The sequence below is a fragment of the Peromyscus californicus genome, unplaced genomic scaffold (genome assembly GCF_007827085.1).
Source record: "Peromyscus californicus insignis strain IS unplaced genomic scaffold, ASM782708v3 Scaffold_14__1_contigs__length_90479793_seg_2, whole genome shotgun sequence".
Classification (NCBI taxonomy): domain Eukaryota; kingdom Metazoa; phylum Chordata; class Mammalia; order Rodentia; family Cricetidae; genus Peromyscus; species Peromyscus californicus.
Window position 1 is genome coordinate 57,043,351 of NW_026294436.1, and position 27,899 is coordinate 57,071,249.

Here is a 27,899-nt window from a genome sequence, read left to right on the forward strand (position 1 = left end):
CACACACACACACACACACACACACACACACACACACACACACACACACACACGAGAGAGAGAGAGAGAGAGAGAGAGAGAGAGAGAGAGAGAGAGAGAGAGAGAGAATTCATTATGTAAGTTCTGTTACTCTAGAGAACCCTGACTAATACAAATACTCAAAAACTCTATTGTTATCATAACTCTTTTTTTAAAGGCAGGCAGTAATGGAGAGGGTCTGCCAAGATACTCCAGCTTCTATTTAAATTCACATGGTGAGATCAGTCTGCTTGCACATAGTCACACACAAAGTGTCTGCAGCCCTCCCTGTAGGCATATCTTGACCTCAGGGAGTTTGACAACTGCAATTCTAAGGCACAATTAGCTGATTAATTCCTGTGCAGGCTGCTGATCCTTTCTGTGCAGCTTCTCCCAGCCTTGGTTTTATAGTTTTTCAGACTTGAAGAGGCACATCCCATCTCAGAATGGACATTCCAAATGTGCCTGTTCCTGGGATGCCTTGTAGAAGGGGGAAGGTGTTAATCCCACCAAACAGGAGTAAAGACCATTGCCCAAATTCTTTGGTCAAATTATGCAGGCTTTATTTTCTGTCAGACATGGCTATCTCCCTAAAGCAGAGTTTGAGAAAATAGCATCAAACATAGCAGAAGGTAGGGTTTATATAGCTCCCAAAACTGCAAGGCTAAAAGGTTTCTGAGGGCTGGGGGGTTTCCAGAGGAATTTTGGTTACATAGGAACTTCATTGAACATTTCAAAATTATTTGGCAGAATATCTTATCTTATTAGAAAACCTGTCCAGGAGTTGCTCTCAATAAGCCTGTTGCTATATTTTTTTTTCAATTTGGCTTGATCTAGCTTACTGCATCAGTGGAGAAACTTATTGTAGGGGGGACCTATTAGCAAGGAAGCAAGAGAGAAAAAAATGACCAAAGCCTAGGCAGAAGCCAGTTAGAGCTCAGTTCAGATTACTAATCTTGGGTTCCTCATGGACAATAGAATATGTGTGAATGATGGGCCAGGTATGTGTTGATGGAATGTGTGTGCCAAACAACATCCCAATAAGCTCACTAGCATCCTACTTTATTGTCTGGCTTCATTGTGATCTCTTTCAAACCATACATATTTTAGAAAAAAGATGACAATATAAAATCTTCATTTGCTACGTCTTTCCATTCTAGCTTAGATTCTTAGACTAGTCAAATCCTAAAGGAGCTGATCAGGGAACTTGAGAATCATCTCTAGGGCATGGGACATGTGGAAGTGGGTAGTTCTGGGCACAAGGAAGCTTGGAGTGAGTGGGCAGGAGAGAAGAAAATGGTGGGTAGAGGAATGCCTTAAACACAGACCTACTCAACCCTCCAGCACACTCTCTTTCAAAGTGAGGCTTCTCTTCAGGTGACTACTTCTAGACTATGTGAACTGTAACTCCCAAAAGAATAGCCGTACCTATGGCAAACACTCTTCAAGGCTAGCTGACTGAATTGAACTTTGTGACTATAGAGTATCAGAATATTGCAATTCCAAAGCCAAATTATTTTGGCCTAGTTTTAGTCCCTTTAATACCCATTTATTATCTTTGTGGACAAATATCCTTGTGACTACCATGTAGTATACCCCTGGAATGTATTAAACTCAGATCAAGACCTTTCACCAACCCAAAAGCTTAGAATGTCACCAGAGAGCATTGCAAGGATTACCCTATTTCCATCAATATATTCCAAAAGCCCCTTGATTCATGGCTTTCTTTTATATGTAACTGTAAAGCTTCTATAAACAGTTTCTACATTGCACACGCTATTGAGGATTATATGAATCTGTGTTCCTGAGCTATGGTCTCTCATATTTGATTCAAGAATAAACTCTTTCATATTCCCTTTGAGGTAAGGAATGATTTTTTTAAGTTTAGATTTATTTATTTTTTTAAGCAGACTCTTTTTTAAAGAATTATTTATTTTTATTTTATGTGCATTTGTGTTTTGCCTGCATCTATGTCTATGTGAGGGTCCCCTGGAGTTGCAGACAGTTGTGAGCTGCCATATGGGTGCTGGGAATTGAACCCAGGTCCTCTGGAAGAGAGCAATCAGTGCTCTGAACCACTGAGCCATCTCTCCAGCCCCAGGTTTATTTATTTTTATGTGTAGAATGTTTTGTCTGCATGTATGCATGTGCATCATGTGTAAACCTAGTGCCCGTGCAGGTAATAAAAGGATGTTGAATCCTCTGGAACTGGAGTTACATGTGCTTCTGATCTACCATGTGGGTGTTGGGAATTGAACTTGGGTGATTTGCAAGAACCACAAGTGTTCTTAACTACTGAGCCACTCTGCAGCCCGAGAAGGGTGTTTTGTACTGACAAGTGCTGCTGACGGTCCCCCACACAGGCTCTTCTGCTTCTGCAGTTCTGCCCTTTCTCTTCTGTCTTTCTGGGAAGACACTCCTGAGATTGGTGGGAGATGGTTTTGAGAAACCCAAGGGCACACCCAGCTTATTTCCTGTACCCTGCTTGCTCGCTCACTTATTTCACCCCACCTCCTCTTCTTCAGTTCCTTTTTGAGGTTTGATCCCTTCCCTGCCTTTAAATCCACTTTAAAACTTTGTCATTTGTTCTGCCATATCTGCTCTTCTAGTTCAAAGCTTTGTTGTCTCCCAGGCTGGGGGACGGGCAGAGAAAGCAGCAGGCGCGGTGCAAAGAGACGTAAGAAAGAAGGCTGGAGGCTGACCAGGACTGATTTCTGGAGGGCATGGGCCAGACTCATAATCTTGACATCTTTCTGCATGTGGAGACTACATGGGGAATTCACTGTAGCTAAAACATGACTTAGGCAATGTGTGACCTGAGTTTCAATAAGGTGCAGGTATTGATGCCTGCCATGACCACCTCACAGGTCTCCGGTGTGATCAAGATAGTGGGACATCATGTCCAATGCCAAGTAATGAGTTGGCCTGATGTCTCCTCCTGCGGACTCCTTGGGATGATGGCTACAGAGTTCACAGGATGAAGAGAAGCCATTTTATTGATCACTTCCATTCTGATAATCAGAAATATCTTCACTTCTGAAATGATTTCGGATATCCTATCTCAGGGACTATGACTCACCTCTTGAATCTCCCATACTGTCTTAGGTGAGAAAATAGTTTATTTAGACTCAATAAATTAGAATGAGAAATGGGCTCAAAATGCCTGAGATAACAAAGGTGAGAAGAAATCCATTCTTTCAAGCCAAGGAATCGCTCCTGATGATGTCCAGTGGGGGAGAATTTGAAATTTCATACCATGAATTTACCCTGAGAGAAGACCAGTAGGCAGGAAAAAACAGGACTAAGTTATGGATGATGGAATTCCTGGCCATTCCCCCAGCTACATGACCGCACATGTGCAGTTCAGTAGCCAAGTAAGGGGCCTTATGTTCTACATAATCCATGTGCTGCATGATCGTGTAATTTGTGTGCAGCGTGATCACGCAATCTATGTGCATGTGTAGCTCTGTAAACCCATATGCGCATGTGCAGGGGAATCCATAGGAGCAGATCACAGACTCCTCCCCTCTCTTCTTTTCCCTCCCTCTCTCTCTGCACATGTCTTTCAGCATGCCTGACCACACACTCCGTCCTGTTCCTCTCTCCTCCTAATAAAACTCTTATAGTAGGTTTTGTCATGCCTTGTGGCCTTTCTCGCATGGTAACAGTGCCACATAATGAATAGCACAGTGCTGCATTAAAACCAGCAATGGATCTGGTCTCATAGACTTTCTGCCCACCCATGCTTGGATGGGCACCTCTATGTCTTAGCTCCTGACTGAATCTAATGATTGGGTTTTAAGAATCAAAGGTATAGTAATATATACCATATTTAATACGGTGCTTTTTGTGTGAGGAGAAAGTTCATAGCTTCTGTTGGGCTTTCTGAGTGGGTAGCCCTCAGGATGGATTCAAGGTACTCCTGATTCTCCAGCCAGGTGGTGACACACACCTTTCATCCCAGCACTCAGGAAGCAGAGGCAAGCAAGATTCCTGAGAGTTCTAGGTCAACTTGGTTACAAACAAGAGGCTGTTGCTATGGTGCCTCAAGGGGGGAAAAAAAAAAACCACCAGATACAACTTCCTGCTTCTGGGGAAAGGTGCCCGGCCTTCTCTCACAGTCGTCTCCGGCGTTCCTGGGAAGCTTTGCAAAGTAGCATGTGCTACCTCAGAACACAGGAATGGTGCCTGGTCCTGCCGCTTCTGCTCCTGCCTCTGATAACGGGACTTCAAGGTAGTTTCCACCAAGCCTGCCTGTGGTTGTGCAGTGAAGGCATGGCCAGCTGGGAAAGGGGAGATGGGACATAGCTCAACTCTGGAAATGGGTGAGCTCTTGGGCAGGGCACTTCCATGCTGGCAGCAGGGCTCTGGGAAGGCTGGGGAGCATTCTTTAACCCGGGAAAATCAGGCCCCATTTCTTTTCATGAGGAGTCATGAGAGACAGGACGCAGGGAGATGGGGAAGTACGCCCTCGGTACTGTAACCCGTGGCTGTTGGTCTGTGAAATTACAGAACATATTTTTAAGTAAGAGAAACTCTCGGCTGAGGGGGGCTCCATTGTTTAGCTGCCGTGTTTTATGTTCAGAAGCAATGTGTCCCATTAGGTGTTGGGAACTTCGTTTAGATAAGGAGTCCTGCCCTGAGCTAAAACTGTGTCAGAGGTAAATGACTGTGTCAGAGACAGATCCAAATTTCAGTTCCATGGGTAAAAAGGAGTAAAATGAACAAGAGTATAGAGCATTTAAAGACTGTGTTGGTGTGCAAGTCTTAGGTAGATGAGCTAGCCCTGTGTGGAGGAAAGTTGACTGATATGCCATGCATCTGTGCCTGGCACTCGTGGCCCAGACTGGCTTTAAGTCTAGGGATGCACTGTCCGCAGGGCCCTTTGTAACTCTACTTACTACCATGGGCTGAATCAGCTCGTAGCACAGTATTATGGCCATTGATATTAGAGCTGATAGGAAGCATGGGTCCACTGTTGAGACCGAGCTGACTGAACTTAACTTTGTTGTTTGCCTAGAAAGAAGCACCCTTCTTAACTCTAGGCCTTTCTGTCTGGAATTCTGTACACCCTGAACTCATCCTGCCTCACCATGGGCTTCCATTTTCATGCATCTTCCTCCTGGAAATCCTGGGGCTCAGATTGTAGCTTATGACTTATTTGTTTCTATCTTCTTGAGTCAGCATCCTGCTGCTCAGACACAGTGCCGGGAGCATGGCATATACTCAGTAAATGGCTGTGACATAAATGAATGAGTAGCTTCAAAAGCTCCCTTTGGTCCAAATGTCCATAACTTCGTGAGCGTTTGACTGGCTTCTTTTCTTTTGTAATATTTGTCTTCAGGGTACAGTTTGAGAAGCAGTCTTTACAACTCTTTCCTTATCTGTCCTCGGGGTTCCCTAGGCTGTCCATTTCAAGGAGCTGATTCGGAGTGTCCTCTGCTCCTGAGTGGCATTTTGCTCTCTCCCTACAGGTAGAAGGGTGCACTGGAAATGACATTATACTGGGAACTAGAAGAGCTCTTTTCTGTCTGGACTCCATCTTGTAGGGCTTTTTAAAATTTTTTCCTCTACTCTAAAATGGGCATGATACCATACTTTCTGTGTCTATGAGGAACTTCCAGTCAGACTCAGTTTTAAAATGTGAGGATGCACTGAGGTCACACTTGCAGCCCGAGGCAGATGGGAGCAGGGGATACACATAAATGAACTCTCAGGCCCCAAACTCTTGCCGGTGCCTCAGACCTGAATTTCTGTTCATCTTTAAAAAAAAAAAACAAAACAAAACTGTCTACTCTAGACTTTCCAGATCTGTGTTCAAAATTTGACTCACCATTTTTGTTCTGACTTTTTTTAACTGTCTGTTTAACGAGCCCCCAAAGCACTAGTGCCAAAAATAACAGCTACAACTAATTTCACTCATGAGTTGGAGGTGGGTTCCGCTAGGTACTTTTCATTTAAGGAGGCTCTCCTATTTGTATCGGAACCGTGGTGGAGTCTAGGGCCATCTGAAAGGCATTTTCATTCACATGGTCAGTGTCTAACTGTAGTGCCTCTACAGTCAGTAAAAACACACCAGCCAATAGTGCCTATTATTAGTCACCTAGCTTTGCAAGTCACACCTCGGCATTCTGTTCACTAAGGCAGTCATGAAGGCCTATCCAGCTTCAAGAGGAGGGGACACAATTGTTATTGTTCTTTTATTGTTGTTGTTATTGTTCTTTTGAGACAGGGTCTCTTGTAACCCAGACCGGCCTCATGTTTGCTGTGTAGCTGAGAACAACCTTGAATTCCCAATCTTACTGCGTCTGCTTCCCAACTGCTGGGATTACAGATTTGAACCACCATACCTGGCCTCAAGGGGAAAAGACCCGAAACCCATTTACTGATGGGAGGGGTGATAAAAATGAAAATTTGTGGAATAGGGCTTCTGACAGTCGACCACTCTATCACTGAGCTATATCCTCAGCTCCAACTTAAAATAAAAATTCCCATACCCAAGTGTGGTGGTGCATGCTGTTAATCTCAGCACTCGGGTGGTCCAGGCCAGCTTGGTATATAAAACAAGTTCCAGGATGACCAGGGCTACGTAATAGAAAGGTCCTGTCTTAAACAAGCAGGAACAAGAAAAAGAAACTAACTAAAAACAAAAGCCCTTCCATAGTTTCTCTCCTCCCCAACTTTTCTATTCTTTCATTGGTATCTGCCTTGATTAATAGCACGTCCATCTGTTCAGTTTCTCAAGCTAGAATTCTAGCAGTTATTCTCAGTCGTTTTCTTTGCTTCTCACAACCAGACACATGCTAGTCCATTTACCATTATCTTTCCTAAGTGGACCAAATGACCACTTTCTGGTATTGACCAGCAGTCGCACTCACCAATTCTAATTGCTCTTTTTGGTCCGTTCTCTGTACCTAGCTGATTTTGAATACTGCTATTTGTGTAAATTTTCTAAAATAGTTATGCATATTTCATCTTTTTTTTTTAAATGTGAAATGCCTCAATAACTGCTATGGCTAATGAGAGCTCAGATTTTGAGCACGAAGTCCATCCATCCTCTTGCAGCCACCACCTGCCCTCACCTAGCCTGTGTTCGTCTCATTTTAAATGAAACTTGCCCCATCATCTTTGAATACTGGATGCTATTATTAGTTAATTGGACCATTAGAGTTATGAAGAGCCACCCTAAATTTGGCCTCACCTTCTCATAGCAGCCTGTATAGAGGACAAAGAAGGAGGAAGCTTTTATCTTTGCCTGCTAGCCCTCACTCTTGCTGGCAAGTCCATTCCTTCACTGATATTAGAGCCTCCTTTTTCAGGATTCCTGTTGTATGCTGAAGACCAGTTGAGGAATTCACCTTCGTGAACTGAGTAACTACTGGGTTCTTGGACACTCTGTCAGAAGACAGCCATTGTTGGACTAGCTGGTCTACAGCCTGTGAGCCACTCTAATAAATCCCCTATCTAATAAATCATTCTATCAGTTCTGTGATTCTAGAGAACCTTGACTTGAGCAACAAATTTAAGCCATTTCAGTCCCTAAATCAAGCAAACAAAAATAGAAACTTCTCTTCACCTTCTATGTCTTTTCACATGTTCTGGCCCCATTCCCATTCACACTGTAATATCTTGAAAGGATGGCTGGTTTCTGTTTTTCCTTTCTACATTCAGAATCCATGTCAAATCGGCCTACTAAACTCATTATATTCCCTGTCTCAGAAAAGATCACCCTGGGTATTGTCACCAAGACCTAAATCTAGGCTCTTAATATCTATTGCCAAATTAGTTCCTAAATGGGTTTATATAGGCTTGTTAAATGTTTGGTCTCATCAGAGAGCTCCAGGTGGCACCACACCAATGCCTTCAATACTCATCTCCATTTCTTCTTTAAGAATTTTGCTAAAAATACAAGATTTGTGGTTTTATTAATCAAAATTTCTTCTTTAGAACATTTTCTTTTTTTCTGAATAATGCTTTCATATGAGATTATGACCCCTCCCCCGTGTGTGTGTGTGTGTGTGTGTGTGTGTGTGTGTGTGTGTGTGTGTGTGTGTGTGTTTATGATTTAAGGGTCTCACCATGTAGCACAGGACAGCCTTGAACTCATGATTTTATTGAGTCAAACTTTCAAGTGCTGGGATACAGTCATATGCTATCACAACAGATATAATTATGCTTTTCTAACAGACAAGTGACATGGATGGACAGAGGCAGGGGTTATTTCTATCTCTATTATAAGCTACAGGAAAATACTGTTACTTTGTCTTAAGCATCTAGACATACCACCAACTGCTTTGTCATATTACATTAAAACCAATCATTCCCTTTACTTTTGTCTCTTCTAAAAAATTAATCGTAGCCATTAAGAAAGTACAGCAAGACTTTAGCCACCCACAGACCACTTCCTTGTTTTTGCAAGCAGCCACACCCAGTGCCTAGGTCAGCCTTTTCAGAATTGTTACAAGCAGATGGTTGAGGAGGAAGATGCAACATCCTCTTCATGACTTCTTCTCGCCACTCTCTGCGTGGGAAGGGTCTAGGGCTCATTTTCCTCTGTCATTGTATCACGAGCTTTTCCATCTCCTGAGTGTACATCTGGTTTGTCTGAGAGGCTGTCGTGGATGGCTTAAGTTAGTTCTTCATGAATGAGGGTGGGGAACTTTTGTCCCAATGCCTGAGGCACTTTTGGTTGTCCCCAGTAAGGAAATGCTACTAGTGTCTGGTGGGCAGAGACCAGGGTTACTCAGAACCTTAGATTCTTGGAATCACAGAACAGACTCCTCCTTTACTAAAAATGTGTGTCATTGGCCCCAAATATCAAAATATCAATAGTAAATCACTGACTGAAGCCACATATTAAAATCACATGGAAATAAGAATGAGAGCAAATGTGGAATGTATATCCAAAGACTTAAAATCCTGGACATGGTAGCACATGGCTGTTATCCCAGCATTTGGGAGGCTAAGGCAAGAGAATCTGTTACTAAAGGTCATCTTTAACTACATAGTGAGTTTGAGATCAACCTAGGTTACATGACACTTTATCTAAAAACAGCTAAGAGAAAAAGCCCAGTGGGAATATTCTCTTATGCTATGTGCTCTAATAGGCTGGGCACCTGCATGCATTGCTATCAAAGCCCAGAGGTATCAGGGTATGAGGCTGTACAGTATCTGACTGAAATGATTCTGTGAGAGATAGAGTAAAATATGGACTGGACCAATCAGAAGCAACTTGGAAACAAGTGTCTAGGTGCATCTGCATAGGTAAAAGGACAGGGCAGTCAGTTTAAGCAAGTGGAGTGAAACCAGCAAACTGACCACTCCGTGTGTAGAGAAAGCTTAATGTGGGATGAATGTCTCAGAGAGTAGGGAGCAATGATTGGGCAGGAAAATGAACAGATTGTGTACGACAGGCAGCAGGGTGGGAGTCTCTAGGGGACTCTGTCTGTTTGAGTTACCTGGGAACTAGGTACACTTTGCTTACAGTAGTTTACTATTAGGGACAGAGAAAGGAAATAGTGCTTTCCTGACAGAGACCCAAATCACAAGGTGTCTGGGGGCATGCTGAGTTTAGGTCTCGGTTTACCTGGTAAGAGTTCTTCTGATCACCTGGGTTGGGCCCTGGTCATCTTCTTAGGACATTATCGGTAGCACTGCCATTTGGGGGCCTGCTTTGTGACCTAACAGGTGAGTTGGTTCTCAACAAGTGTTTGTTGAATGGATAGGTGGGCTGAAAGGATGAGTGAATCCTGAAAGGAAGGGTTGAATGAATTTTGGGACCTCTGGGGCTATAGATGCTTTTATCTTTTGGTAGTTGAAGAGGAGGCTCTTGATGCTGGTAGATACTTAACAATCCTCTTGCTATGTAGCAGGAACATATGGCAGATGAGGTGTTACAGTGGGCAGAAGGGATATTCCAGGGCATCAGTTGTTTGTTTATGTGGATGGCAGTACCTCTCATGGAAAAGTCTATGACCCATGCAAACATATTCTTTTGAGCTCAAGCTAAATATCCCCCAATTCTAGTTCCTCTTAGGCAGATTCCAAAATACCCACAAATCTGAAGTCACCCAGCGTGAAAGTGATGAAGAGATTATGCTGTTGGACTGAAAACAAGTGGTCCCATTGCATGTGTTGAAATTGCTATTTAATAAACCCTGTTGGTACATAGAGACATGGTTAGGGCACCTCCGAGGACGTAAGGGATTGTCTTGATCAGGTTTTTGTCAGGTGATATAAGCTAGAGTTGTCCAGGAAGACAAACCTCAATTGAGGAAAATGCCTCCATCCATAGGCCATTTCTTAATTAATGATTGTTGTGGGTGGGCCGAGCCAATGAGGACAGGAGGCACAGAGTTGGATAAGAAAGCAGGCTGAGCAAGTCAGTAAGTAGCAATCCTCCATGGTTTCTGCTTCAGTTCCAGCCTCCAGCTTCCTACCTTGAGTTCCTGTTTGACTTCCCTCAGTGATGGAAGGCTAAACTCTGCCTCCCAAGTTACTTTTGGTTATGACACTTTATCACAGCAACAGAGAAATGACTAACTCGGGAACTCCAAACCTTCGATGACATCACTTTATAGTAATTCTGCCTTGAAACCAAACTTTCTCAGATAATACTTTATGAAAATTATCTGCGCTTTCTTACTTTCTGATGATTTGCTTTTATGAACAATGTAAATACCTATGCAAATGTAAGCTATTTTACAGGGAATTTTTAAAGATAATTTAAAATTTTTGTTTTATTTTATTACTACTAATATAATTAATTTTCTGTTTTTCTTTTGAGAGGCTCTTGCTGTGTAGCCTAGGATAGCCTGAAATCCACTATATAGCCAGGCTGGTCCCAAACTGCTGACCTTCCTGCCTCAGGCTCCCTAGTTCTGGGATTACAAGTCACTGTACCTAGTTGGATTTTTTTTTATAGCAAAATTAAAACACTATCACTAAAAGAAAAATACTTTTACTGATTATCCTCCGCCCTTCCACTACCCCCTTTCTTTACCCATTCTCCTTCTTCACTCCACACCACCCACTGTGATCTTTTTGGTGTTGGTTAAACATGGCAGGTGCACTCCCCACCACAGGCCTTTGCAGCAGACCTCCCTCTACCTGGATCACGGTCACGGGAGATGTCTGTTAGGTTTCCTCTCCTTGAAGCCTTTGCTCAGATGCAACAAACTCATGCCCTTATGCATGACATCTTCCTGACCTAACTCTCCTCCTGTATTCGTAACCCTGCTTTCTCTTTTTTCATAGCAATCATCACTGCCTAATATGCTGTATAACATATTCAGTTATTATATTTAATTAATTTTTCCTTTTATTGAAAATAGATTTTTTTCTCATATAATATATCCTGATTATGGTTTCCTCTCCCTCTACTCCTCCTAGTTCCTCTCCACCACCCATTCTAACTGGATCCACTCCCTTTCTGTCTCTTGTTAGGAAACAAACAGGCTTCTAAGAGATAATAATAAAATATAACAAAATAAAATGTAATAAGATTAAAAGCCATCATGTTGAATTGGACAAGACAAAAAACATCAAAGGAAAAGAGCTTAAGAGAAGATACAAGAATCAGAGATACACTTGTTCACATACTCAGGAATCTCATAAAAACACTAAACTGGAAAACATAATACATACACAGAGGAGTTGATGCAGACCCACACAGGCCTTGTGCATGCTGCCTCATCTCTCTCAGTTCATATGAGCTTTGATCATGTTTATTTTAAGGACCTTGTGTTCTTGGTGTCCTCCATCCTTTCTGGCTCTTACATTCTTTCTAACTCCTCTCCCATGGAGTTCCTTGAGGACTGAGCAGGAAGATTTGATAAAGATATCCCATTTAGGGCTGAATATTCCAAGGTTCTCACTCTATATAATGTGTGGCTGTGGGTCTCTGTATTTGTTCCCATCTCCTGCAGGAGGAAGCTTCTTTGATGATGGCTGAATGTACTGGTCTATGAGTATAGCAGAACATCATTAGAAGTCATTTTATTGAAAAGGTGTTTTGTTTTGTTTTGCTTTGTTTTGTTAGAAGAATAGTATTTGGTTTTACTGAAACCTGGCCTATATAGTCTCTGGTTCTTGGTCACCCAAGGAGTGTCAGGTATGGGTTCCATCTCATGGAGTGGGCCTTAAGTCAAATCAGATATTGGTTGGTTACTCCTACAAGCTTTGTGCTACCATTGCCCTAGCACATCTTGCTGGCAGGACACCATTGTAGATCAAGGGTTTGTGGCTTGTTTGGTGTTCACTTTTCTCCTTTGGTAGCCTGCAAAGTACCTTTCTGTACCAAAGATGCTAGCACACAGGGGTGAAGGCTCTATTTAGGTACCAGTTCGACTTCTCCATGTTCAATGAGTTTATGTAGGTATTGTTTTCAGCAATGGAGACTTGCTGTCAGTTTGTGGAAAGCAATGTATAGTCTTGACAACAGTCTAAGTTGTTTGGGAATTCCCATGAGATGGACTACTTTGACCAACAACTCAATTTGATGTAACTCAATCCTGGTACTGGAAGCTTCATTGGTGACAAGAGACGGCCATTTGGGACTCTGTCTCCCTCATTATTTGGTGATTTCATTTAGATCACCTTCATATATATATATATATATGGAAGATTCTACTATATTAGGTTTCCATAATACCCCTCAAATTGCCCTTAATTTTAGGTGTCTTTCCCCATATTCCATCCCTCATGACCTCTTTCCCTCTCCCTCCTTACTTGGTCTTCATGCACCAGCTGTACCATCCATCCATAGCTATCTATTCTATTTCCATTTCCTAAGGAAATATATCTGTATTCCCTAGTCCCTTACTTGATACGTTACCTCTGTGGTTCTATGAATTGTAGCTTGGTTATCATTGATTTAATAGCTAATATAAGTGAATTACATACATATTTGTCTTTCTGGGTCTGAGTTACCTCCCTCAGGATGTTTTCTAGTTCCATCCATTTACCTGCAAAATTCATTATGTCATTTTTTTAAGCAGATGAATAATACTCCATTGTGTAAATATACTACATTTAAAAAAATCCATTCTTCTGTTGAAGGATATCTAGATGGTCTCTAATATGTGGTTATTATGAATAGAACAGCAATGAACATGGTTGAGCAAGTGTCTCTGTAGTAGAATGAAGCATCCTTTAGATATATGCCCAAGAGTGGTGTCTTAGTTAGGGCATTTATTGCTGTGAAGAGACACCATGACCATGGCAACTCTTATAAATGAAAACATTTAATTGGGGTGGCTTGCTTACAGTTTCAGAGGTTCAGTCCCTTATCATCGTGGTGGGGAGCATGGTGGCCTGTAGGCAGACATAGTACTAGAAAAGTAGCTGAGAGTCCTACATCTTGCAGGCAACAGGAAGTTGACTGAGATGCTGGGTGGTATCCTGAGCATAAGAAACCTCAAAACCTGCCCCCACAGTGACACACTTTCTCTAACAAGGCCATACTCACTCCAACAAAGGCACACCTCCTAATAGTGCCACTGCCTATGAGATTATGGGGGGCAATTTCATTCAAACTACTACAAGTGATATAGCAGATCTTAAGGTAGATTCATTCCCATCTTCCTAAGGAACCACCATATTTACTTCCATAGTGGCTGTACAAGTTTGCACTCCCACCAGCAATGGATGAGTGTTCCCTTTACTCCACATCCCTGACAGCATGAGCTGTCCCTTGTGTTACTGATCTTCTCTATTCCGACAGATGTAAGATAAAATCTCAAGGTAGTTTTGTTTTGCATTTTCTGATGACTAAGGATGTTGAACATTTCTTTAAGTGTTTCTCAGTCATTTGAGTTTTCTATGTTGAGAATTCTCAATTTAGATTGGTCCCCTGTTTTTTTAATTGTAGTATTGGGTTGGTTAAATCTAGTTTCTTGAGTTCTTCATATATTTTGAATATTAGTCCTCTATTGAATGTGGATTTGGTGAAACTCATTTCCCATTCTGTGGGCTGCCACTTTGTCCAAGTGACAGTGTCCTTTGCTGAACAGGAGCTTCTCAGTTTCGTGAGGTCCTGTTTATTAATTGTCAATCTTAGTGCATGTGCTAACAGTGTTCAGTTCATGACATCTTTCATTGTGCCATTGAGTTCAAGGCTATTCCCCAGTTTCTCTTCTATCAGGTTCAGTGCATCTGGTTTTATGTTGAAGTCTTTCATCCATTTGGACTTGAGTTTTGCACAGAGTGATTAGTATGGATCTCCTTGCCTTCTTCTACATGTCTACATCAAGTTTGACCAGGACCATTTGTAGAAAAAGTTGGTTTTTTTTTTCCTGTGTGTGTGTCTGGCTTCTTTATAAAAAAAAAAAAAAATCAGGTGTCCATAGATATGTGGATTTATGTCTGGGTCTTCAGTTCAATTCCATTGATCTACATATCTGTTTTTGTGCCAATACCATGCTGTTTTTAGCCTTGTAATAGAACATGAAATCGGGATTAGTGATACTTCCCACAGAGCTTTTATTGATTCAAGATTGTTTTAGCTATCTTGTTGGTGTGTGTGTGTGTGTGTGTGTGTGTGTGTGTGTGTGTGTGTGTGTGTGTGTGTGGTTTCCATATGAAGGTGAGAATTGTCATTTCAAGATCTGTAAAGAATTGTGTTGGAATTTTGGTGAGGATTGAATTGAATATATAGATGGCTTCTGGCATGATGGCCATTTTTACTCTGATAATCCTACAGATCCATTGGAAAGGGAGATCTTTTCATCTTCTGATATCTTCTTCAATTTCTTTCCTCAATGACTTGAGGTTTTATCATACAAGTCTTTCACTTGCTTGGTTAGAGTTAACACACTTTATATCATTTGGTGCTATTGTGAAAGGTGCTACTTCCCTGATCTGTTTCTCAGCCTGTTTGTCATTTGTATATAGAAAGATGCCTTAAGTTAATGTTTCTATTGCTGTGAAGAGACACCATGACCATGGCAACTCTTATAAAGGAAAACATTTAATGGGGTAGCTCACTTACAGTTCAGGGGTTTAGTCCCTTACCATCATGGTGGGAAGCAAGGCAGCACGCAGGCAGAGATGGTGCTGGAGATGGAGCTGAGATTCCTACATCTTGATTTGCAGGCAACAGGAAAAGGTCTGTCTCACTGGGTGTGGCTTGAGCATATATGAGACCTCAAAACCTGCTTCCTCCAACAAGACCACACACACTCCAACAAATACATACCTCCTAAGAGTACCACTTCCTTTGGGGACCACTTTCTTTCAAACCACCCCAGAGGGCTACTGATTTTGTGAGCTAATTTTGTATCCAGCTACTTTGCTGAAAGTGTTTATCAGCTGTGTGAGTTCCCAGGGGCAATTTTTATGGTCACTTCTATATACTGTCCTATCATCTGCAAATAAAGATACTTGGACTTCTTCCTTTCCAGTTTGTATCCCCTTTATCTCCTTCAGTTGTCTTACTACTCTGGCTAAGACTTCAACCACTATATTGAATAGCTAGCAAGAGAACAGACAACCTTGTCTTGTTCCTGATTTTAGTGGAAATGCTGTGATTTTCTCTACATTTAATTTGATGCTGGCTATAGGCTTATTGTAAACTTCCTTTGCTATGTTGAGGTATGTCCCTTGTATCCCTAATCTCTCTAGGACTTTTCTCATAAAGGGCTATTGAATTTTGTCAAAGGCCTTTCTGTATCTAATGAGATGATGATTTAATTTCTCTTTCAATTTATTCATGTGGTAGATTGTATTTAGTTATATATATATATATATATATATATATATATATATATATATATATATATATATATATATATTGACCATCCCTGCATCTCTGGGCTGAAGCCCAATTGATCATGGTCAATGATATTTTTGATGTTTCTTGGATTCAGTTTGCAAGTATTTTTGCATCTATGTTCATAAGGGAAACTAGTCTGTAATTCTCTTTCTTTGTTGAGTCTTTATGTGGTTTGAGTATCAGAGTAACTGTGACCTCATAAAAATGAACTGGGCAATGTTCCTTCTGTTTTTATTTTGTGGAATAATTTGAAAAGTATTGGCATTAACTCTTCTTTGGAAGTCTGATGGAATTCTGAGCTAAAACTATCTGGCCATGACCTTTTTTGATTGGGAGACTTTTAACAACTGCTTCTATTTCACTAGGTCTGTTTAAATTGCTTTTTTTGATTAGGTTTGTTGAGTGGGATGTATCAAAATATTATCCACTTATTTTAGATTTTCCAATTTCATGGGAGTGCAGGTTTTTTAAAGTATATTCTTATGATTCTATGGATCCCTCAATGTCTGTTGTTATGTCCCCCCTTTTTGTTTCTGATATGGTTAATTTGGACATTCACTCTCTGCCTGTTGGTTAATTTAGATAAGGGTTTGTTGATTTTCTCAAAGTAGCAACTTTTTATTTTATTGATTCTTTGTATTGTTCTCTTTGTTTCTATTTTATTAATTTCAGCCCTGAGTTTGATTATTTCTTACCTTCTGCTCTTATTTGGTGTGGTTACTTATTTTTGCTCTAAAGTTTTCAGGTGTTCTGTTGTGTTACTAGTATGAGATTGCTCCAATTTTTCATGTAGACCCTTAGTGCTACAGACTTGCCTCTTAGAACCGCTTTAATTGTATTCCATAAGTTTGGGTGTGCTGTGTATTCATTTTCATTCAATTCTAGAAAGTCTTTAATTTCTGTCTTCGTCTATTTTTTATTCAGTTGTGAGTTGTTCAGTTCCATGAGTTTGTAAGCTTTCTGCTGTTTCTGTTTTTTGTTGATATCCAGCTTAATCCATGGTAGTCAGGGAGGATGCAAGAAGTTATTTCAATTTTTTCCATCTTTTGAGGCTTGTTTTGTGTCTGAGTATGTGGTCAATTTTGGAGAAAGCTCCATGAGGTGCAGAGAAGAAGGTATATTCTTTTGTGCTTGGTTGAAATGTTCTGTAAATGTCTGTTAGGTTCATTTGGTTTATAGATCAATTAGCTCCAGCATTTCTCTGTTTAGTTTTTGTCTGGATGACCTGTCTATTGGTGAGACTGGGGTATTGAAGTCTCCCACTATCAGTGCGTAAGAGTCAGTGTGTGATTTAAACTGTAGTACTGTTTCTTTTACAAATGTGGGTACCCTTGCATTTGGGGCATAGATGTTAAGAGTTGCAATGTCCTTTTGGTGGATGTTTCCTTTGATGACTATGTAGTGTCCTTCCCTATCTCTTCTGATAAGTTTTGGGTTGAATCTATTTTATTAGATATCAAAATGGCAATACCAGCTAGCTCCTTTAGTTTATTTGCTTGGAATATCTTTCTCCGACTCTTTAACCTGATTTGATGCCTAGCCTTGATATTAAAGTGTGTTTGCTGGGTGCAGCAGAAGGATGGATCCTGTTTTTTTGTACCCTTTCTCTTAATTTGTGGGTTTTTTTAATTGGAGAATTGAGACCATTGATATTGAGAGATGTCAATGAGCAATGTTTGTTGTATCCCATTATTTCGTTGTTATTGCTGTTGTTGTTGGTGGTGGTAGTGGTGGTGGTGTGTGTGGGTGGGTGTGGGTTCCCTTTTTTTGACTTTGCTTGTCTGGGATTATTTATTCCCTGTGTTTTCTTAGATGTAATTAACCTCTTTAGTTTGGAGTTTTCCTTCTAGCACCTTCTGTAGGGCTGGATTTTTAGAAAGATATTGATTAAATTTGGTTTTATCATGGAGTATCTTTTTTTATATATATATAGTAATTGAAAGTTTTGCTGGGTATACTAGTCAGGAATGGCATATGTGGTCTCTTAGAGTCTGCAGCTCATCTGTCCAGACTCTTCTATCTTTTAAAGTCTCCATTGAGTAGTCAGGTGTAATTCTAATATGTCTGCCTTTATAAGTTACTTGGCCTTTTACCCCTTGCAGATTTTAATATTCTTTTTTTGTTCTGTACATTTAGCATTTTGATTATCATGTGCAGGGGGTGGGGCTTTCTTTTCTGGTCCAGTCTATTTGGTATTCAGTATACTTCTTATACTTTGATAGGCATTTCTTTCTTTAGGTTAGGGAAATTTTCCTCTATGATTTCATTGAAAATGTTTTTCTGAAATATGAAAATATTTCATAGGCCTTTGACCTATGTTTCTTCTCCCACCTCTACTCCTATTATTCCTAGAAATGGTCTTTTCATAGTGTTCCAGATTTCTTGGTTGTTTTGTACAATGAGATTTTAGATTTAATATTTTCTTTGAATGGTGTATCCACTTATGTCTTTGATGTCTGAGATTCTCTCTGTCTCTTATCTTCCACTGGTGAAGCTTGCCTCTGTGGTTCCTATTCAAGTTGCTAAATGTTTCATTTCCTGATTTCCTACAGTTTGGCTTGATTCTATTTCTACTTTCAGGTCTTAAATGGTCTGATTCATTTCCTTCCACGCTTCATTTGTGTTTATGTAGATTTCTTCAAGGGACTTGTTCATTTCCTCTTTAAGGAATTTTACCACATTCATAAAGGCTGTTAAGGTCTTTTCCTTGTGCCTCAGTGTCTGCTGTCAGAGGGTTGCTGGGCTCTATTGGAGCCACATTGTCCTGGTTATCATTGGTTGTGTTTTTACAATGGTATCTAGGCATCTGAGATTTGGAAGATTGTAGCTCTAGGTGTTGGTATCCGGCCTTGTCTTTGTTGGTGGGTGTTTCATTCCTTGGTTTCTTTTCCTCTCTGGATTTTAGGATAGTGTGATGGCTATTGCCTTTTGGAAATTCTTCTGGTGCCCTGATAGGTGTGGCCACTGAATATTCCAGCTAAAATGTTTTTATGGGTATTGGAGCTGACACTTAGATTAGAGTATGGGCTGGCAGGGCTGAGGGTATCCACAGAATAGAAGGAAGCAGATCTAGAGATGAGGCTGGGGGATTAAATCTGGAAGAGTAGACGGAGAGATGAAGATCTTCAGTCAGCCTACCTGCTTCTCTGGCAGGAATATTTATTTCTTATTGTTAGCTCAAGGGCCTCTTACGTTTAACTCACCGACATATTCCCACCTCCTCATATAGCACCTAACACATGCTTCTCAACAAGTATTCCCTTTTAAACATCTTCTAACTCACATTAGTGGCCATTGCTTCAAAGAGCTTTTCCCAGCTTTCCCCCGCCCCCTATTCTATACTCCATATTGTGGCTTATTCCCACACCACCTTGTCCTTGTCTTTACTGTAGTAACAAGACATTATATGTTAAATTTTAAAGACAGAGTCTTATGTATCCCAAGCTGGCCTCAAGTTTACTATGTAGACAAGGAGGACCTTGACCTTGTGATCCTCTTGCCTGTATCCCCTGAAGGCTAGGATTACAGAAAAGCACTCTAACAGCTAAGCTACACCCTCAGCCCAGGCTGATTTGTTTTTATGTTCAGCTTACACTTGTGTATTAATTCTGTTAGAGTGTAATTATATAATAATGATGTCTATGTCTATGACTAATGTGTTTATTGAATACAACTGAATAAATAGGAAACAGGCCCACAGAGGGAGATGACTTGGAACCAATTTATTTAAAACTCTGGGGGGTGGGGCTATGAACAAGAAAGTAACAGGATCAGCTTAGTGTCCTTTGTCTTTTTGTATGACAGCAAAAATTTGGGATTATAATCAATATGTTCTGCTCCACCCTACCCCACCCCTGTTTCTCAGTTTCTAACTTCTTCCTCTTCTACCAGCTCAAGCAAAAGCTGGGCCGTTGGACAGCACTGCTTTCTCCAGGATGGGTCTCACTCTGACTTTCATTGGCAGATCATTCACAACTAGAGGTAAATGCTTCAACTGGCAGCAACATAACCCTGAAAGTCCTCAAGAAAGATCTTGGATCCTACAAACGTCTCACCTGGCTTCACACTACCAAACAAAAGATTTTAGAATATGAATACAATGGTACAGATACTATCTACAATTCTGGATTTAAGGACAGGGTCAAACTTGACCATACAAGTGGTGAACTTCATATCTCTAATGTTCGGAAAGAAGACAAAGGTCTCTACTACATGAGAGTATTACGTGAAACTGAGGAAGAGTACAGGATAACCCTGAATGTATTTGGTGAGTTTTGGAGTCAAGGAACAAGTGCCTATTCAGGGACCTTGCTGGTCTACTGGGAGTTGGGGAGGGAGTTGGACAGGGAGAAGAGACCATCAGGATACATTTAATTAATTTCTCCCAGAGACACATCTAATTGTGAGTGAGTCTGACCCAGCAAATAGCAAAGCTGATAACTGTCACCCATTTAAAGTCTTTCTGAAGTAAGTGAGTCTAAGATTTAAGGAAAAATTGTGTTAGTTTTTCATTCCTAAGATAAAATCCTCAGATAAAGAGTTCAGACAAGGTAAGGTTGATTTGGGCTTCAGAGATTGTATGATCCATGGTCCATTGGCTCCATCACTATGGAACTCTGGGAGGCAGAGCATCATGGCAGGGTAGGGGAAAGGGGCAATGGAGCAGAGCTGCTCACCTAGTACCACTGGGAAGGAGGTACTAGGATTAAGGGCCAAGGACATGATATATCTTTCAAAGACATGTTCCTAGTGATTCCCTTTCTCAATTAGGTCCCTCCTTCCACTTTCTACCATTTCCCAATAGCCCATTCAATTATTGGTCCATCAGTAAATCAATCAATTGATGAGATCATAACTTTTTAAACCAATCACTTTCCACAAGTACTGCCTACTAGTGACCAAACCTTCAATGTGAGTCTCCTTTGAGGAACCACAAACAGGGAGAAACAAACCTTACCAGACTGAAAACAAAAAAGACTATTTCTTCTCTAGTTCCTTCATTCCATCCTGTAAGCAACCTATATTAGTTTTGAAGGTACCTTAATTCTTTCTGAACTCGAATTGCATCAGACTTATAGAAAAAAAGATAGTAAAAATGTAAGTTGAGACAGTTCTCTAGGAGAGTTCTATCAGACTGAGTCAAAAACCTCTACTTACAGCTTCAGCCTAACCAGTTCATATAGAAATAAGATTAGGGCATCATCTTTGGGGCCAGACAGACCTAGGTTCAAAGCTCCAGTTCAATGAAATAACTATGTACAGAAAGACAAACACTCCATGTTCTCACTCATTTGTGGAAGCCAAGAAGGTTGATTTCATGGTCACTCAGGGGAAGTTGGATAATGAAAACCAAGATAAAGTTAAATAGAAGGAGTTCTCTCTGGGGTTCCATAGCACAGTGCTTCAAAATAGCTGGGAAAGAACATCTCAAATATTCCCAACACGAAATGATAAATATTTGAGGAGGCAAATCTTAATTTTCTTGAAGTAATTATTACATGTGTATATTTAATTATCACATAGTATCCCACAAATCCATATAGTTATTATGTGCCCGTTAACACTTTAAAACCCCCCTGGTCAGTTACTCAGTAGCTGTGGCACCATGGGGTAAGATATTAATATCTCTTTGTCCATATTAGGTAAGGTTCTTTGGAGGGAAGTGACAGAAGCCAACTTTTTGTACCTTTACCAAAAAAGGAGAAGTTGTTCTAAGGAACTCTGTAGAGCAATTCAAGGGAGTGCCAAAGAGCTAAGAAGGCCTGAGAGGTGGAAGACTGAGAACAGGGCCAGTTCAATCCCAAGCTTCAGGAATCTACAGATCTGGCCATTAAAATGACTTAACTATCAGTGCTTGGCTTAGCGCCTAATCAGCAACTCATAAAGAAAAATCCATTTATTTATGGTTTGCCTAGATTATTTAATGTCTTTTGCTATGTGACCTTCCATCTAAATATTTAGTAAACTCATTAACTTTGTTTCATTATGGTTCACTATGGAATTCTTTTCTGTAGGTCACCAAGGATCCAGCTTTACCCAAATGAAGGTTCCCAAAGGGATAGGAAACTCCTTAGGTGGCTGTATTGTGGTGTGTCTCCCTGCTGCACCGGCAGAGCTAGGAACAAAGAAATCTATGAGGCCAAGAATGAGTAGAAACCCTACATCTTTTCTCTTTCAAGATGGCTGGGCTTAAAACATTTTCCTTGGCCCAGAATTAAATAAAAGTGGTTTCAGAAACAACCCAAAGTCCAGATTCCATTTTCTTCAGGAAAAGACCAATTAGTCTATTTTGCAGTTAAATGTATGTGTTCTAGCCTTTGTCTCCTAGCTTTTTACAGTTTCTAAGATGGCCACAGGCACAATGTTTGTTTGGGGTGAGAGATAACCAAACAGCCACCAGTGGCCTAAAGAGTTCACCTTCCCTTTGGGGAATTTCTGCTCAGGTAAAGCTGGATCCTTGACTACCCCACAGAAAAGAATTCATGGTGGGCAGGAATGAAGCAAACTTAATGAGTTTATTAAGTACTTAGAAAGTCATATAGAAAATGACATTATATCATCTGGGCAAACTAAACAAATTCATTTTTCTTTATGAGCTTCTGATTCACAACTAAGACGAAGATGGCAGGTTTGTATATAGATCTAAGCCTCCTGTAATGACAGTGTGAAGGGCTTTGCTGTGTGCAGGTTGAGGCCCTTCAGGATTCTCCCTGAATCTGAACTCCAGGTTCAGAGTGGCCCCCACTGGTGCTGGCTGTGGGCTTTTGTTAGATAACAGGCCCTGAGTATCTCAGATAGTTAGGAAACACAGTCAGAAGCCAGCTGATCTCCCCATTAGCACTTGGCTCACAGATGACTATCACTGTTCCTAATGGCATGTAATGAACTCTGGCTCCCCCTCCTGGATCTACCTTAGCATCACCACCAAAAGGTAGCCTCTTGAAGACAAAGTTGCTCCCTTGGCTCTATCTGTAGGAGTCTCTCGTCCATAACCACCTTGAATGGCAATCACGGCTCCTCCCTGTTTGCCTTTGTAGTTTGTTGGCCAAATCCTTGCATCGTGAATGCCCCCAAAATGCATAAGCTCATTGTCTCATAACAAACTTTTTTCAGATCCTGTGTCCAAGCCGTCCATAAATTTTGAGAAGACTGAAGATTCGGCTGAGTCTTGTCATCTAAAGCTATCATGTAAGGTAGAGGGACAGAATGTTGACTACACTTGGTATGACAGCACGAGGCCTCTCCCCAAAGAGGGTCAAGGAGATGTGCTTGATCTCATCATCACTCCCCAGAACTGGTCTACATCTTACACCTGCCAAGTCAGCAACCCTGTAAGCAGCAAAAACGACACCATGTACTTCACTTCACTTTGTACAGGTAAGAATTATCTTCCAGGGAGCTGAAGTGGGCACATGATGACTGATTTCCTTTGAATGAAGAAAGATATGGGGTTCCTACTCTGCCTTCTGACAGAGAATGTGGTGGAGAGTCTCAAAGGTGTCATTGGAGTTTCAGAGACCTGGCTTTTACCCGGCTCTACAGTCACATACCACCCAGCTCATCTTGTCTTTCCTAAAAGCTGAGTCCTGGGTGATTGCAGGACAGCCTGAGATATCAGAACAATTAGGGAAAGTAGGAAAGTGGGAGAGGAGTCCAGGCAAAGAAATCAGGAAAAGTGGATGAGTGAAAGAGAGGCTGGTGAGTAGAAGCAAGAAGAGACTGCCCCAGTATTATGCTCCTTGGTAAAGGTAGGAAGGCAAACTCTAGGCTTCAGATTTCAGATTTCTCTGGGTTGCCTAGAAACATGCATTCACATAGAGTCACGCCCCTTTAATTCAGACCTACCAGGTGCCACTGCAGTCCTAGGTTTTAGAGTTAGTCACACCTCAGGCCGCTCCTGAGAGAGTCTCTGTATTAGTTATTTTTATTGTTGATATGATAAAATACCATATGAAAACAGCTTAAGGGAGGAAGGTAAGAATTCAGCCCGTCGTGACAGGGAAGGCGTGGCGACAGAAATGTAAGATGGCGGTTCGTGTCGTGTCCACAGTCAGGGAGCAGAGAGATGAGTGCTGGTACTCGGTGGTCTTCCTCCTTTCCCATCTTCCATTCCCTAGCTTATGGGATGCTGCTGCCCCATTCAGTGCAGATCTTTCCTCCTTAGTTAAATATCTCCAGAAACATCCTTAACAGACACTCTCAGATGTGCATCTCCTGGTGAGTCCGCAGCTCACCAAGTTGACCACTGAGTTTAGCTATCATAGTCACTTAGTGACTAGCTAGGTGGCTTAGTTTCTCCCAGCTACATTTCTCTTAAATGTAAGACAATATAGTTACAACGCTACAAGGAATAAATAAATGATACATGTAATCTATCTAACGTTGATCCTGGCAAAATAGTCACAAATGGTAAACAGTAATTAATTAATGGTGAATTAATGATATCTAAGTTAGGTTTGGTTCCTCTATCTCTGGAGACAACTGGACTTGGGGGAACCCCTTAACGAATTTGTTTACAGTCTCCAGAACTCTCTAGCCATCCCATCTTCCATATTTAAAAGTGCCATCCTTCAGCCCTGATAATACACGTTTTTCTTCAGACCATCTCCTACCTGTGGTTACAATGCTTTTCTGTGACCCATGTCATGCTCATGACACTCTCCTGGCAGGAGTAAACATACTCTAAAGAGAAACATGTGCTCTCCATTTGGGAACAGGTGATTTCAATATTAGCTGTTGAAAGTGGAGCATGTTGGCTCATCTAATCCCAGCACTTGGGAGACTGAAGCAGGAGGATAAAATTTGTTTGGTGCCAGTGTGGTCTTTGTGGTGAGACCCTGTCTCAATGCCAACAATAGAAATGGAGTCACTTGAACTAATCCTTCCCAAAGCAACTAAAGCCAAGGGATTATGGAGAAATTACTATGCACAATTAGGGGACACTCACTATCTTCTGACTGCAGCCCCTACTTGGATTCTATTTGTGATATTTATTTCAGATGTAAGCATATTTTACCTCAAGACTGAGGTGCACTAGGTCTCAGGGAGCTATGCAGAAGAGGAGGCAGAAAGATCATAAGAACCAGTGGGGATGGAAGACACCAAAGAAACAGTGCCTTCCAGACAGAACAGGACGGACGCACATATGAATTCATAGAGACCATGGCAGCATGTACAGGGCCTGCACAGGTCCAAGCTAGATGAGGTCCCAGCACTGAGAGAGAGAAGTGGACATGAGCCCCAATCCCTCACTGAATATACAAACCTCACCACACAGCAGGCTCATGCCCAGCGGTAGATGGCCAACACAAAATGAATTCAATGGTATTTGGGGCAATATTTTTTACTCGTCTCATAATGGTTTGTTTGGGCATTTTTTACCTTTACATATTATGGTTTCTGATGTTATGTGTCTGCATGTGTATGTGTTTCTCATCTTTTTCTTTGTCCTTTTTTTCTGTTTGTCTTATTCTGGTTTGTTTGTTTGTTTGTTTGTTTGCTAAAGAGACAGAGAATGAAAGTATAGGGTTGGATGAGTGAGAAAGTGAGGAAGATCTGGAAGAGAGGAAAGAGGGAAAACTATGATCAGAACATATTGCATGAAAAAATATTTTTTCAACTAAAAAAAACTGAGATATAAAAACAAAAAGCACGGAAATGTAGAAATGTAACCATCTTAGCAGGAATAAAGGTATTCTAATAAAGAGATAATGTTACCTTCCATTTGGATTAGACCATTAAAGCAATGGACACTGTGGTGGCTTGAAGAGGATTGGTGCCCACAGGCTCATGTATTTGAATGTTTGCTCATTAGGGAGTGGGACTCCTTGACAGGGAATAGGAGGTGTGGCCTTGTTGTAGTAGCTGTGGCCTTATTGGAGGAAGCATGTCACTGGGAGTGGGCTTTGGGGTTTCAAATGCTCAAGCCAGGCCCAAGATCTCTTTCTGAGCCAGATGTAGACCTCTCAGCTCCTTCTCCAGCACCATGTCTGCCTTCATGCCACCAGGCTTCCTGCTGTGCTGATAATGGACCAAACCTCTGAAACTGTAAGCAAGTCCCAGTTAAAATGCTTTCCTTTATAGGAGTTGCCATGGACATGGTGTCTCTTCACTGAAATAGAACACTGACTAAAACAGACACACACACACTAAAATTAGAATTTCTCCAGGATCTGATAATAAAACAAATGGGGGCTATAAAGCCAGGCACCAGCCAGAGGAAGGATTTGTCTCCAGGGAAGAGATTTCACACAGTTATGACATCTTGTCAGAACACCTTGCAGGAGAGATTAAAACCAGGACAATGACATAAGGGACCAACTTTGACTAAGACAGCAAACGTATGCACACCTCCTGCCTTCTATTCAAACCTGAACTTCATGTTAAAAGCTGAATGTGGACATTGTAGTGGGAAATGTTGCTGGACCTATTTCTCCCTCTTCCCAATGTAGTTTTAATACACCCCCCCTTTATGCTTTCACTATTGTTTTGTCTCTTTAATTGAACTATTAAAGATGAGTGGCTGACCCTAGGTTCTTAGGGTTACCAGGGCCCAGATTCTGGCCATAGCAACTTCCATAGTATCCTCTCACCAGACACCCTGGGTCCTGGAGACACTACTGTTCTGGGTTTTTCAGGGCTTAGCCTTAGCTCCTTTGCCTCTGCTTCTGCACATGGGCCTAGATGTTCTTGTTCTCACCTCAGCTGACAGGTCGTGTCTTTTTATCCTCTCCTAACGTGCTCTTTCGCTACAGATCCAACGTAATAGACATGGGTTTATGAGAGCACAATCAGGCTGGCCATTTTCCTGTCAATACAACATTCTGAGACCTGGAAAAAGCAAGAGGTGTAATCCTGTCCCTTTAAAAGTGGGAGTGACCACAGAGAAAACAAAGCCACCACCACCCCCCCTTTTGAGAAAGGCTAAACCAATCCTGACATTCTTTTACCACTTGAAATTTCCTAGAAAGTGTTCCAATTTCCCTTCTCATTGTTATCATTCATTCCCTTTCCTATGCTCACACTTCTCCTCTTCCCTTCGTTGTGATCTGTCTTCCTTCTTTCCTGTCCCCTCCCCCCACCTTCCTCCTAGTTAGTACAAATGATTATTGAGGTAGAGAAACAAGGAGATGTGGTCCCTCTGTCCCTACAGTCAGTGGTGCACATTTTCAAGGCCATCTATCTACACCTGGCATGACCTTATCTCATTGCCCTCCTGTGTATGGGATTGGTTCTTCCCTAGTCCTACAGATAAGTCAAGGTAAATGTCCACTACAGGGTTCAGCCAAGCCAATGATATTTAAGGAATTTCCAAAGTCTTTACATCTGAAGAGGTTGAGTTTTTGCAAGGAGGAAGATTTCCCTGAGCACCTGGGATTAGGTTCAGGGAGGAACCCCTATGCCCGGTCTTCATCTCCCTTCTCAACACAGTGATCAAGGTCTAAGTATTTGGGATTTTCTTCTTTCAGTCAAATCCTCTGGAGTACTTTGGATTGCAACTTGGCTGGTGGTCATGGTACCCATCATTTATGCCTTCCTGCTGACCTGAGATGAACTCTTCTCACTCAAGAATGAAACTACAAGGCCACAAGACCCTGCCTTTATCACCAGCAGTACTCCTAACCAGGAAAGCAGCTCTGGCTCTATGGGACAGAAGAAATTGTGTTGTTGAACATTTGTGAGGATTTGCATTTTCTTACCATTCTAGTGTTAAGTCCAGGGCTTTGTGCATGCTACAAAAGTGATGTGCCTCTGACCTGTGTGTCCATCCCTTTACAAAGATTTTATAATAACCTTTTAAAAATTGTGGTTAATATCTAATTTTATATACCCTATTTGTTTTCCAACATTCATTGAAGATAAATGGAGTTTTTTCACTGAAATATGTGACTACATTATGTTAATGTTGTTGGTTTTTTCTTTCTTTTTTTAATCAATTCTTTTCTTGTACAATATATCTTAATTACAGTTTCCCCTCCCTCTAATTCTCCCAGTTCATCACTACTTCTAAGAAGTAACAACAAAACAAAACAAAATAAAATATAATAAGCTAAAACAAAAACCATCACATTGAAGTTGGACAAGGCAACTCCCAAAAAGGAAAAGAGCC

The 27,899-nt window shown here is 41.2% G+C and overlaps 1 protein-coding gene across 1 annotated transcript; it reads left to right on the plus strand.

The window, feature by feature from the left end:
* The first annotated feature begins 4,121 nt into the window (after positions 1-4,121).
* On the plus strand, positions 4,122-27,891 carry Cd48 (CD48 molecule). Its single transcript, XM_052736635.1, has 4 exons — positions 4,122-4,252; positions 19,755-20,057; positions 22,904-23,167; positions 27,259-27,891. The coding sequence occupies exons 1-4, from the start codon at positions 4,177-4,179 to the stop codon at positions 27,336-27,338; spliced, it is 723 nt and encodes a 240-aa protein (XP_052592595.1). The 5' UTR covers positions 4,122-4,176; the 3' UTR covers positions 27,339-27,891.
* The last annotated feature ends 8 nt before the right edge of the window (positions 27,892-27,899 follow it).